At 43.2% G+C, this 14,173-nt stretch overlaps 2 protein-coding genes across 6 annotated transcripts in view; one reads left to right on the top strand and one right to left on the bottom strand.

Moving 5' to 3' along the window:
* Positions 1-3,162, top strand: part of TGFBR2 (transforming growth factor beta receptor 2) — a 77,761-nt gene extending 74,599 nt beyond the window's left edge. For all 4 annotated transcript variants that reach the window (XM_074945624.1, XM_074945623.1, XM_074945626.1 and 1 more), the window contains one exon: positions 642-3,162. In XM_074945624.1, the coding sequence (XP_074801725.1) occupies positions 642-821 (180 nt within the window). In that variant the 3' untranslated portion in view covers positions 822-3,162. The remainder of the gene's footprint in view (positions 1-641) is intronic.
* Positions 3,163-12,147: 8,985 nt separating this feature from the next.
* GADL1 (glutamate decarboxylase like 1) overlaps positions 12,148-14,173 on the bottom strand; it is a 111,582-nt gene continuing 109,556 nt past the window's right edge. For both annotated transcript variants that reach the window (XM_074945622.1, XM_074945621.1), the window contains exon 15: positions 12,148-14,078. In XM_074945622.1, the coding sequence (XP_074801723.1) occupies positions 13,905-14,078 (174 nt within the window). In that variant the 3' untranslated portion in view covers positions 12,148-13,904. The remainder of the gene's footprint in view (positions 14,079-14,173) is intronic.

Raw genomic sequence — 14,173 nt, 5'->3', positions numbered from 1 at the left:
GTGAAGTGTTATTTTTTCAATAAAAATGTTAATATAAATCCTGCTTAATGGCCTTTAGTGTCAGAAAGCAAAGCACACAATTTCCTGGCAAATATCTCGTTTATAAAGATATTGCTAAGACACAGCTGGTTTTATTTCCAGTAAACATGTGCAGCAGCATTGCAGTTACACCCAAATACCTGTGAGTAATGTGTGTCTGCAAGATCAGGGCTTATGTTTCTACATAGAGCCAAGAAACCACAAGGACCTGAACTGGGGTCTGATACTTAAGTTTTGCTCCAGATTTCCCACTATCCTCTTCATGATCAGCTGACCAGTAATAGTGAGGTTATCATGTACCATAGCACACTTCTGAAACACACTGCTGGACTCTGCAGTAATGGTCCACTGTATTTTATTCTACAGTAATGGTCCAAAACCTGTAGTAACTCTGCTGTAAACAGTGCCGTATTTTTATATAGAGTTCTCCCTACACTTCACATCAGATGATTATGAGACCAATTCTGTAAACACTTACGTACGCCAGTAACTTTGCTCACCTAAGAAGTTGCACAAAATTACTCACACACAAGTGTTTGTATTGCCTGAGACCTAACTGTCCTGTAAAGGAATTCATTGCTGTGTTTCTGTGCCCGTTGCAGGGTATCCAGATGGTGTGTGAGACTCTTATTGAGTGTTGGGATCACGACCCTGAAGCCCGACTCACTGCGCAGTGCGTGGCTGAGCGTTTCAATGAGCTTGAGCACCAGGACAGACTCTCAGGAAGAAGTTGTTCAGAGGAGAAAATCCCAGAAGACTGCTCTGTGACCACCACCAAGTAGCAACAGCTCAGGCTTGCGTAAAGGAGGGAGGTTGCTCCTGAACTCATGCAGCTTGGAAAAAGAAGAGGTCCTGATCAATGCCTGGACTTGCTTCTTGTAGTACTGAGGATCTTGCCACTCCTTTTAAGTGGGGTCTCCAGAGAGGGACAAGAATTTGTGGGAACCAAAACTAGGGAGTTGGTGTCATACCGTGGCTGCCTTAGATCTTGTCATGGCTAAGCTGTGTTAGCACTTCCTCAGGAAACAAGATTTGACAATAGCCAATAATATTTGCACTTTATTAATGCCTGTATATAACTACAGAAGAGCTATTCTTATATATACAGCCATACTCTGGAGAGAGTAAAATGTGCTTCCAGGAAACTACTAGTACCTAAGAGAACCCTGCCCATTAAGGAAACAAAGGGAAAGGTCTCTCATGATACCAGCAACAACGTGCTAGGCACCTCACCAAATGCATAGGAACAATAGGCAATAGAAAGGTGGCTTTCAAATCACATACTTATACATATCTTGCTGCTCTGTATTTTAGAGAGCTTGTTCACAGCAGATAGATTTGGCCTCAGAATCTGTTTCAGTTTTGCAGTAACTATGCAGTCATTTCTGCAGCTGGTTTCAAAAGGCTTAGTATGTATTGTTCAGTGGGTCACCAGTGTGCTCAGATGCTTAACTATGTTCCTCAAAATATTCCAAAAAATAGGGGTTGTGTTTTTGACTCGTAACATGTGTCTCCATACAAAGGTCATTCTCCCTTATATGTTTATTACTTTGAATTTACACTTCATGCTAGCAGGCTGCAAAATATCAGAGGAACACATTGACTCCCCCCCCCCCCCATGAAATCAGGCCAGGCTGATAATACTCCAGCTGTTTTGCATTTGCTGTACATTCTGATGAAAGGCAGGACTTTTCTTTTACTCTTCATGTATTGATATAAAAACAAACTCTTTTTATACACAGCATGTCTAATTTCTTGACACACAAGAAAAGCTAGAGGGAGGTCAGACCATCTAGCCCAGTATCCTGTCTTCCTGCAGTGGCCAATGCCAGTGCCCCAGAGGGAATGAACAGAACAGGTAATCATCAAGGGATCCATCCCCTCTTGCCTATTCCCAGCTTCTGGCAAACAGAGGCTTGGGACAACATCACTGCCCATCCTGGCTAATAGCCATTGATGGACTTATCCTCCATGAACTTACCCAGTTCTTTTTTCAGTTTTTCTTCGTTCAGACTCTGTTTCATGCCTTATTTGCAAAAGCTAGGAAAGAACGTGGGTGTCCTCCGTTTCTGAATTCCCATGGAGATCGAACACTCTAACATAAGATTGTCATGTACTGCACCTACCCAGTAGTTAGAGCTGCTCCCAGCTATTCAGTCTGACTAGCAAAACGTGCATTCCAAAATTCACCCATCAGACATTGCTTACATTCTTTTAGCCCTCCAACAGGGTTAGATTTGAAGTTGGCCTCATATTGGACTTTAAAGTAAAGCTTTCAGTATTTCCTAAGGGTTCTGTGATCTGTGCTCTTCTCACAGAGGAATAAAATGTGCTATTGAAGTTAACAAAACAATTCTCCATTAATAAATATATAGAGAAAGAGGTGTGTCCTGTGCAATTATAAAAGCCTTTGTCAGACCGACATTGATATTTTTCTAGGAGACTGTGCTATAAATCAATAGGAAACATGTTTATTCACATAGAAGTTAAGATTTATGGTGAAAATATTTTATTTAAAATGTTTTTGTATCTGCTTTTATAATAAACTACATAGAGATATTTAAAGAGTGGTGCAGAAAGTCAACAACTAAAACTGAATTCAGAAAATACTATGCCGGATTTTATAGGGTGACTATTTTAGCTGAATGGTGGCGCTACGGCCCAAAGGAACACAGCTTAGCTGCTTTGTGCTGCAAACATCAATACCGTTGTTACTATAAATGCCATATGGTGCATTGATGTGTCGTCTAGGCAGAGCTATGGCCCATTGACCTCTAGTGGTGGCTGTGGAGAATGCATTCCCGTAACTGCCCGGAGCGGAAAAGCGAACCATTTTCACAAACTGGATAGTAGCATAAGATTGTAGCATGGCCTGTTTTTCCTCACTCCAGGGTAGAGGCCAAGGAACAGCATCCAGTAGTCCCTGACACTACTGACATTTTTACTACTACATGTAAAGGGAAATTTTTATTCTGCTAAGGAGTATGTCACCTGTCCATCATGTATGAAATAGGAACGTGGATATATACTCTGCCTTCGCAAATGTTTCATGCACCTATTTTCATTTTACGCCATGTTTGTTTTGTATAAATCAAATGTTTATTAGAGCAAATAAAACAACTAGAGACTTTTTTTTCCATTGGGATTTTCTTATCCAGACAAATTTTCCAGAATGAGGACGGGACCTTGCTAGGGAAATGTGTTTCCTCAGAGAAAGCAAGCCTCACGCAAGCAAGCTGCTATAGTTCATAGTCCTCCCCTTCGCTCCAGGTGCCTGCGGGTGAAGTTCAGAGCACAGCTGCTTTGCTGGCCGCATGGCTACTTCCAGCCTATCCAGACCACAGTCATGGCCTCTTGCGGGGGGGAATAGCCTATGGAAATTTAAACCTGCCCCCTAACTGCTAACCTTGGCACACATCAATAGCGCAGCCACACCTGCTGCCAGCGTGGGTGGGATTAGTCCAGTTTCAAACTGATGGCTGAATCCCAGGCAAGGCCTTAATTAGAACAGCCACATTTTGGTCTGATAGTGCAGGAAGCTAGCCTGAGCACCAGGTTAGAGGAAGGTCAGATTAGTTGGGCTGTGCCATTGCAGCTACTGGCCAGGCCTCTGAGCCTGCCAGTCCCAGTTGGGAATGATGCCCCTTCGGTAGAAGACAGGCCTGAGCCTGGAAAAAAATGGCACTGAGTGCCACAGTTTCTCTCTGATCTGCAGAGTTATTAAAAGTACCCGGGGGGGGTGGAGGGGCAATAGGTTCCAGCCCCTGTGTGGCACTTCAGTGGTTTGACATCAGGGTCAACAGGGACTCTGAGTGCTCAGTGCTGTGGCCTGTCGAGGAGCTCATAGGCTGCTCTAACCCTACAAAAACATACTGGCACATGGTTAGACCTCCCAACACACACACGCAGCGCAGCCACTAAAATCTGTTTAAAGTCAAAAAGCCTGTGGCATAAACCACTGTGAAAACAAACTAAAAAGCACAGCCGATACCTTTGCAGGGAAAACCTCAAGGAACATTCAGCTCTAAAGAAAGTAAGCACTCTATGTGCCAATTAACCCCCACCCATTTGTGTTAGCCTAAAAATTGCCATCAATACCCTTCTGCTAGTAACCTTAATTAGCCAGGCAATCACAGTTTAAGGCCAAAGTACAAAGCACACAGAATTCACCTATAGAGGACAAAGCACGGGCCTTTGGTTTGCTGTTGAAGGAATACAGAATTGCAAAAAATTGCTGAGTACAGTTGTCTGTGTTACTGGTTTGTACAGCACCTAGCACAGTGGGGGTCTTAAGTCTTTTTTAGGGCTCCTATGGCTAGTAGAAAACAAGTAGTCAATAATAATGCATGGCCCAGCCACTGAGCTGTACTCACTGCAACTCAGGAGTTCCCACCTTAGGCTGGGAAGGTGGCATTGAGGCTTGGGGAGAGTAGACTCCTAACACAACTTTGAGCAGCCTGTGCCTGGACACAGCATCAGGGCGCTGACAAGGCAAAGGTGGTCCTGGCCCCACTCCTCTGTTTGAGGTTTCAGTTGTGATAAAACACTGCATATTGAAGAATAATTAAGGATGCTTCCTTTGCAGGTGTCACTAACAACAAGTACTGTACTAAACTTTCTACATGGGTCATGAATCCACTGGGCCTTGTTCTTGACCCTTTTCTGGCCTCTTTGGGAAAATGTTTATGTAAGCGAGTTTCATGAGCATGACGGCTAAGGGGCTGGGGAGGAAGGGGCGCAATCCTCAAAGCGCTTAAGGCCATGCTCAACTGTGAGAACTGCTCACGCATGTCACAATTGCCATAGGTGACTGAGGCGAGGCTGTGCGGTCCATTGCAGGCTCAAGCCCAGAAAGCACACGCCCCCCTACTGTATCACAAATAAATTTGAGAAAAGCTTACTCTGTTCCCGGGTAGACAAACAGGCAACACGTAACTAAGTACAACCGTCCGCAGAACTGGATGTGTTGCTACCACTAATTCTGTAAGAAATTATTTGTTCAGCTGTAATCTCTTCTTTTAAAAAAACACGTTAAACTAGTCTAGTATGGGCCCTGCCTGAACTTTCTTTGCTGCTTTACGGTGCTGCTTGCAGTAAGCAAGTTTGCATAATGGGGAAGCCTAGGGTAGTAGCCCTCAATGGTAAGGCTGGCCAGGGGCGTTGCTGGGCCCAATCCTCGGTAGGAGGCATATGTGGAGAGCAGCGACTGCACTCTGCATTCACCCCCTGCACAGCTCTGCTTGAAGGTGCAGGATTAGGGGTTTAGGCTGAAAGCAGCAGATATATCATATTTCAGCAGATATATCATTGTTATCTGAGTGCCACGTCTTGGGTCCAATTCATCCCTGCTATATCACCTCTGAAGTCAATGGCATTAAAGCCGGTATGAATCCAGCCTTTTGTTATCTAGAGCTTTTCCTGATGAAAAGTGCCACCCGTATTTATTTTGACGTATCTGTTTGTCACTGGAAGATGCTGCTATTTAATGGTGTAGTGGCAAATACCCCCAGAACTGGTATTTAATATAGGTTAGGATAGTTCACTATAGAGCTGAATACAAAAAGTTAAACAAAATCCAGAAAAATGGCCAGCTCGATCAAAGCACTGCACGCAACTCCCAAATGATGTAATTTCATCCTGATTGCCAGTGGCTGACAATTCACTCAGCTATTTAACAATATAATTCATACTTTTAAGTCTAGACAAACAGAATCCCAAATGTTTGCAGGTTGTTCACCAAGGTTTGTGGCTCAGTCAGGAAAGTAGGTCATTAGGATTGCTAGAGGAGTCATTCCCATTATAAAATTAATTCATTCCAATTATGAATGAGATAGGGAGCACATAAAGGAAAGGAATTGAAACAAAGATAGGCACAGCCACCTGACCCACACTCTCCACAAGCATTCAGCTGTAAAATTAATTGCCCACTTTTCCTGAGGCCAACATGATTGATTTCTCTCATAAGAATAATATAAAATAATGCAGAAGTGCAGCTTAGCACAGCTCTTACACCCATCAGGAACTAGCAAAAATGGTCAACCATCCTTCCCCCAATAAAAATAAATAAATAAAAAGCAAAAGCCTCTTGTAAAAACACACAATATTTCATACAAAGATTTCAGTTCCAAATATTGTATATGGAATATATTAAATATAAGGACACAGTAAACAACAGTACTCTTTACTCCAGTACTGCACTCGTGGTTACACGGTTCTGCGCAAAAATTGGTTATTAGCTATATTAAAACCTCTGCCAGAACAGACGCCATAAATGTAGTAGGCTAACAAATGATGCCATGGAGACTAAGGTGGCAAAACTGCAAAAAACTGCTCCATCTTTGTGCCAGCCTTGAGCCCCTTTTCCTTTCATTCTCCAAGTCTCACCTCTGTGCCTTTCTGACAGTGCCTCAATGCATGAAGCAACCTCCTACTGAAAATGTGCTGTCCTCAGGAATGAGAGAGCAAAAGAGGAGTTAAGAACTCTCACCACCTGGAAGAGAAGGAGAGGCAGCAGCCAGCCCTAAAACGGCCACTTTAAGGCTCCCTCTTGCTGCATGCCGGATTTAAAGGGCCAATTCCCAGAAAGGCACGCTGAGAAAAAGAGTTCCTATCAAAGGACAATCCTACAGTGGCAAGGGTTAGAGAGCAGGTAGTTACAAAGGCAGGTGCTGTCTTTGTTTTATGTACCGCTGCTAACTCACACCCGCACCCTGTTTGGGAAGTCATCACCCTCTCTTCTTTCAAATTCCGGGAATAGTTAGAGTTTAATTTGGGGATGAAAAGGGCATTTATTGGACTACATTCCCAAGCCAGCAGCTGTTGCCACTTGAGGGGGGATATCTGGCCACCTGACCAGTGGCTGGGGGAAGCACCTGGGAAACAACTCTCTTTGACGGAATCTAAATAGCTGTAATCATAATGGTGAATGTAACAAACTAAACAACTGAATCCGTTCTGATGGCAGTAAAGATGAAATTACCTCCTTCTGCTGCTGGCTGCTCCTCAGCAATCATCTAATCCTGTTCTGGAATGTTTGCATTTTCACCCACTGCGGGATCTATATGGATACAGGAGTCCTCCCACAGAGATCCTTGCAGGATCAAAGCACAGGGAAAACCACTGTTAAAAAAATGGGGGGGAGGGATGCAAGGGGAGTTTCCCATTTAAAAAAAAAAAAGATAATTTTTGATGAAAAAAATATTTGAAAAATTTCAACCAACTCAAGTTACAGGGTTTCCGTTAAAGGCTTTAACATCTTCATTGGCATTAGAGTTTTTCCAAGACCACATTTTCAATAATATTTTATGATCAGGTCCCAGTTACCAAGATCATGTTTTCTTTGAATGCTTTAAAAGGAGCTTTATGTTGAGATATGTGTAAAACATTGCCATAATGCAAAGGGAAATTATTCCCCTCAAAGGGCTCATCCAGAGTAAACAGACAGACCATAATATTTTTTTTTTTTTTTTGGTCAGGGTGCATAAATATTTACATATGTGAGTTTGATTGGCTGCAGTACTTATCAGTTCACAACTCCATTGCTCAAATGGTGTTTTATAATAATAGTCACAAGACACAACAATTAATTAATGAACATTACATCGAATGGAGGTTTAACCATCACCCTGAAATTATTTCCATTCATGGGTTTGTCACAAAATCTTTCATGTTCTTTTTATTGTACCTCTTGCTGTGCAAATTTCCTCGTTTTGTTTTTCAGTGTAATTTCTGATTGATTATTGTGTAGTTACAGAATTAGCGTAATACCAGCTAATTGTATATCTGAAGCAAAAACATCTAATTGTGTAGAGTTAGATTCAATTTAAAGAAAGAAAAACCCTGCACCACGATCTCTCATGAGTTGCGCAGTGCATTTACCCAACAGGGCTGTTTTGAATGAATCCAACCTGCAATTAGCATGGGCAATTATGACATAATGAATATGTGCAATTGCATTATTTCAGCATGTAACAACAACAACATTTAGCTTTTACCTTACTGCATACATAGCTGATATTTTCAAAGTGCTTTACAACATCAACCAACTCACCTATAGGAAAACTGGACTGTTCACAGGTGGAAGATATCTGGGGGTTGGCTAATTTCCAGGAGCCAGGTGCCTCACTGTGCATCTCGCAAAATGATCACACCCCAGTGTCTTGTTGAGTCGATGGGGGTAGGGAATGGGGAGAAAGGGCTGGATCCAGTTTGGGGCTGTAAAAAGGAGGCTCTCAGAAATTAGAGGGACAAGCATGGTTCAGATGGATGGATCCACGAGAGTACATATAAGTTAGAAACTAGGGGACGACTTCTGTCTGCAGTAAATCCCACTCCACCACGAAATAGCCCTTCTCCTCAGGCTGATGCCGTCAGGTCCTGCCACCGCACCTCTCAGGCCGGGAAGCAGGAGGAGGAGGTAGGGTATGCTTAAAGAAGCAGCTGTAGGTTGGGGTCTTCCTGACTGAGCTGAGAAAAGATCAATACTAAAGAGCAAACCTAGGCCCACACGGTGACAATGCAACCCAAACGGAGCCTCAACTCCATTTTTTCCCCACTAGTCCCACTAATATGGATACCCAGGTTCCAATTCCAGTGATGGCCGATGGGCCAATAGAATATTCAATTTTGGCATCACTCCTCTGTTGTCTGGAGCAGTTTCCACTCAGGTTAGCATGGAGCAAGACAGACTTGGCTAGGAACTCCGGCACCAAAAACAAAGAAAGAAAAACTAACTCTTCTTAGGCACCGGGCTGCAGATTACTTTTATGTTGTGGCTAGAGACGCTTACCATTCTGTGTCAGGGCATCCCATTTAACGTTCTGGACAGACAAGCCCTCTGTCTTACGTCTTGGATGCAGGGGATCTACTGAGTTTGCAAAATGAGACTGAGAGCTCTGCCCTTTAAGGGTCATAGGCTATTTGGAGAGCATGCTGATGTAGCATTTAGGGTTATAAGTGAGAAGACTTCAGTTCTGTGTGACACCAATAAGGATAAACCTCAATCCCTTCAAAACAGAAGTTTAAGGAGGACTCAGGGCAGATAAACCTAGATAGTCTGACTGTTACACAGCTTGAGACAGGGCACAGCAACGCCCTAGGCAGGCTAAGGAGAGTTTTTGATGGCATGCGAAACCACTCCCAGATGATTTTTCTAGGAGCAGAAGCAGTCCATGCCTCTAAAATGGCCATGGTCTAGAACATGACAGATTCTGTCCTCACCAAGGTAGCCCCTTCTAAAATAACCCAGAAATAAGGGGTGGCATTTCTAGACACTGTACACTATTTAGTAGACAGCCATTCTCCTGAAGCACAAAGGAGCTTTATTAACTGTATAAATAAATACAGATCACCTCCCCATCACCAGACGAAGACCCAGACTCCATCACCTCCCCAGAACAGGACGAAGACCCAGACTGGACTTAAAGTGATTAAACAATTTTGCAGAGTACAAAAATTTCTAAATGGATACTTTAAGAATCGTTACTTAACCCTGTGACCAAGGAGACTGTTTAGCCTCTGTGTACTTGCAAGACGCACATTTAAATATACCAGCAGCGTTAGGGGCCAGATTCTGGTACTCACTGACTCACACTACACCCATGAGCAGACCCACTGAAGTAAGGGTAGACTATGGTGCTACCCAGTATGAGAAAGGGTATGATAACATTTCTTAGGGTTAGACTAAGTTAATCTTCTTTGCTTTATGGGGGATATGCATCCTTTGCTTGTAAAATTCTATCCAGACATATACTACAGCATTGACAAATCAAAGAAGCTGCTTCGTAGTACAAAAATCCAAATTTTGGGCTATGATGTTCAGTGCCCAGTCAAGCAAGCCCTCCAAACACAAGATTTATCCTGAAGTCAATCGGAGTTTCATGCATACAAATCTTGCAGGATCAGACACTATGCCAACCCTATAGAGGAATTCTTACTAGCAGGATCTATATAGTCCAAGATTATTTCTCCTGCATGTGCTGTACCTGTATTATGTGTGTGAAATTGCAGATGGAGAGAGAGGCAAAATTCCCAAAAAATAATTATGCTCCAAGTTATTGCAATATGCATACACATAGGGGAGGGCACAATTTGGCTCATTGTATCCTTAGTCTAAGAACTTCCTTTATGACAGATAACACCATAATACCAAATCCACGTACGTGAATCATAAAAGGCACACATCTAAAACTGTTTGGCTAGTGAGACACCAGTAATTATTAGAAAGGAAACCAAAGACAGTGAGTCAAATTCTGTCTTGAGTTATATCTGTGCATTGGAAGAATCTGGCTCAGTGCTCTGAATGATGGTAATTCCCTGACCAGAAGAGGAGGAGTTGAGTGATCATTTCATTTTCAACTGAGATACTTCAGAAAATTAACACTACCACTTGCTGCAAAGACTGTTTAACTTCTGCATTTGACAGTTTAACTGAGGAGTAAAACTGTAACACATCCTTAGGCCAGCTGTTTATCAAAAATAATATGGGCAGTATTCTTCTGTCGCCACATATTAATCACCCATAGCCTGCACCGGGGTAGAGCGCACCTGACATTCTCACACCCATGCTGCTTCTTCCATCTGGAGCACCCACCCTTTGCCCTTCTTTAAAGGCGACATGGTTTTTAGATTTACAAATGACAAGCACAGCCTCCCTTTATAAGAGTCATTTACTTTACTTTTTATTCAGATCATTGACTAAAAAATAGACATTTTGCATTTATTAGGTCTAAATAAGCTACTATAGGAAAATGCTGTTACAGTCCTGAAGAAGGACCCACTTATTACATACCTCAGGCATTACAGGGAGCGGACGGCAACAGAGAAAATACAGAGCTCAGATAAGTTAATTCCATCATACTGTAAGGTTAACCTTCACCTTTCAAGAAAGCAAATACAGTGCAAGTGTAAATCCAAGAAATATTTTGTGCAAACATTCAAAAAAAGTTCAATTTGGCTTTTGTTTAAAAATACAGCTACTGCTATGACAGAATTGGAACTATGGTGTTTCAGACAGACAACCAGAAGTGTACGGTGACTGTCTCAATCACTGGAAATAAAGGAAAGCAGTAATTTGTTAAAATGAATGTAATCGCATGGTGACACTTTTCACTAGTAGTAAAGACAGAGGACCAAACCGTCAGCTGGTATAAGCTGGGATAGCTCTATTCAAGCGAATGGAGCCAGGCTGGTTTTTATCAGCTGAGAATCTGGGCCAGAATCAGAAAACACTGACACTTTCTTTCTAAGCCAGAAAAGGAGAATGGTTACTCTACAGGATCTATCTCAAGAAGCAACAGCAAAGCAATTGTGAGAACTCAGCGCTCTTTAGGTTCTTTGCACACCAGTCAAGAGGGGGTGGCTGTCTACCAGAGTAATTGGGCCCTGACCTGCCGAGTGCTTAACTTTAAGCAGGTACTTGAGTCCTTTGCTGGATCAGGGCTTTAAATTATGTTTTTATGATGGCTGGTATACCCAGAAGTCAAAGGTAAGGCTACGTTTTAGTCACGGGTATTTTTAGTAAAAGTCACGGCCTGATCATGGGCAGTAAACAAAAATTCATGACCTATGATCTGTCCATGACTTTTACTGTATATCCCTGGCTAAAACTTGGGGGGGCGGGCAGTGCGGGAGGTGATGCGGGAGGCACAGGCGGGGGGAGGGGGGGGGGAAAACAACCACAGGTGCTTGGGATAGGGTGCGGCCGGGGGGATACCACGGGTGCTCCAGCGGGGGCACTGCGGGTACTGGGGAGGGGGGTGGAGCCCAGGGGGGCGCCTCGGGTGCTTGGGGGGGGGAGTAGCAGCCCGGGGGGGGGGGCGCTGTGGGGGGGGGTATTGTGGGGGAGGGGGGCTGGGACAGGCTCCCTACCCGGCTCCTTTGCTCTACGTGCTGCTGCCTCCACTCAGCCCCAAGTCCTGGTTCTGCAGCTCCCATTGCCTGGGAACCACGGCCAATGGGAGCTGCGGGAGTGGTGCCTGCAGGCAGATGCAGCACGTGGAGCTAGAAGCTGAGGGAGAGAAGCCCTCCCCCCTCCAGGTAAGCACCGCCCACACCTCAATACCCAGTCCTTAGCCGCCCCCCCCCCCCCCCCAAACTCCTGCTGCTGGAGGGTCGGGGGGCCCAAGACTGCCCCAGCAACAGCCAGGCACACCAGCTGCTGCAGAAGTCACGGAGGTCACAGAAAGTCGCAGAATCTGTGATTTCCATGACCTCCATGACAAACACAGAGCCTTAATCACAGGTAGTGTTTGATGATGTGAACCAGTAAGTATTACAGGCAAAAACAAAAGGTTAGGTTATGCCAATGATTTTTATCAAGAACTCCCCAATATCATTAATGGTGGACCATGGCTCAAAAGTATCCATTCCCATATACTCTACAGAGGTCTATCAAGCTCTTGTTCCCATCTACTGCACTGATAGTGTGACTGATACTGATGAACTTTCCACACTGATGTCTTGGAGACTAAAAATGGGAATGTTCTACAATACTGGATACTACCACAATACATGAAATGAAAACATCCAGCACTGCATTTAAAGACAGCTTTCAGCAATACAGATACATTACAACAAGAAAGTTCATATTGGTCAGTGCTTCCTCAAAGACAGATTACGGAACAAAGAATAAAACATCAAAGTAAGTTAGTGTCACAAGTTAAAAGTGAAAAATGTGGCCATTTCCTTAAATTTACTGCTAGAACTCCCACCCAAAGATACATTTATGATTTCTATTTTTATGGTTGAAAGAATCATTTTATAGACAGAAAGGATTAAACTAGATCACTCACAAAATTATTTGTCAAAATCTGCTGCAATTCTGAATAACTATAAAGGTTAGAATTTAATTTTGGTATTTCACTTATTATTTTTTTAACAATGTTCATATGCTAAAATCACAGACAGACAAATTTTAACTTATACAGCAGCTTAAGTTTAACGCCAAAAAAGAATTACACACTGATCACACGAGAGCTAGCGTTTTTTAAATCTGTAGGAAAATTATAAGGAACCAAGAGAAAAACAATGCTTTGTTACATCAATTCTTAATAAATAGCTACCTTGCATAAAAACCACACCCCTTTAAGATAAATATACTTTTCTATCTTTTTGGTTAAAATTTTATCATGCGTCTAAAGCTGCTAAAGAACTGTTTACACTTTAAAAAGAAAGGAAATATGAACAGTAGTTCAGAAACTATACATATCTCCTGTTGACAAAAAGTTAAAAAATGACACTCTCCTCATTCCAACATTCTCAGCTCTGCTAAAATCATGATAGGTTTATGTGTGGTCAAACGCTGATTGGGCCCATTTTGTGCTGGACAATTTGCTGGTTTAGGGGCTTTCATTAAGAGAGCCACAGGACCCCTAGCATGAGGCCTTACTAGTTCAATCACCAACTGGGCCTTTATCCTTAAATGCATGCCAGGCTAAAATCTTAATGTATCAGAGATGTGCTTTGATTTTAATACTCACTGAGCTAAATTCACGGCTGACATAAGCAGGCATGACTCCACTGAAGTTAACGATATCATGCCCACTTATGTCAGTGGCCAATCTGGCCCAGTCTGTTCACCAGTACCTGCCAAATTAGCATATAGGAGATCATTCTCAGAAGGTGATGCTTCTCCGAACGGTAGTGAGGGTGACATTTAGGCAGCTGCTGTAAGCAGTGGCACAGCTATGACCACTTGTAAGAACAGATGCTCAAGTCCAGAGGTACTCTACCTGCGAAATCCTTAGTATGGCTACTTGTTGAACTTTCAACTACCTGTTACAAAATATAATACCCAGTAGGCTACAAGCATTCTTGATCGGTAAACATCAGGCATATAAGCAGCGCCTGGTGCTGCTGACCTACAGCTACAAGTCTCTGCCAAGCAAGTCAATCTCGTCCAGCAGGAAGTCCATGTCCTCACGGCTCACCTGGGGACTGATCACTACCTGGCGAAAGAAGTTGACTTTGCCACGGTGGGGTTGGTACCCTAACATCATGCTGCCTTTCTTCATCATTCTCTCTTTAATTACAGGAGCAACCTACAGTGGGGAAAGAGAACAGGTGTTTAAAGTTGTAAGCTTGAATCATATTTAGCACCAGGACAGGGGTTCTCAGCCTGGACTTTGTGACCACC

This window comes from Natator depressus, chromosome 2 (assembly GCF_965152275.1).
Source record: "Natator depressus isolate rNatDep1 chromosome 2, rNatDep2.hap1, whole genome shotgun sequence".
In the NCBI taxonomy this organism is placed as follows: domain Eukaryota; kingdom Metazoa; phylum Chordata; order Testudines; family Cheloniidae; genus Natator; species Natator depressus.
Note: the sequence above shows the minus strand (reverse complement) of the source record. Positions and strands in the feature narration are given on the sequence as shown.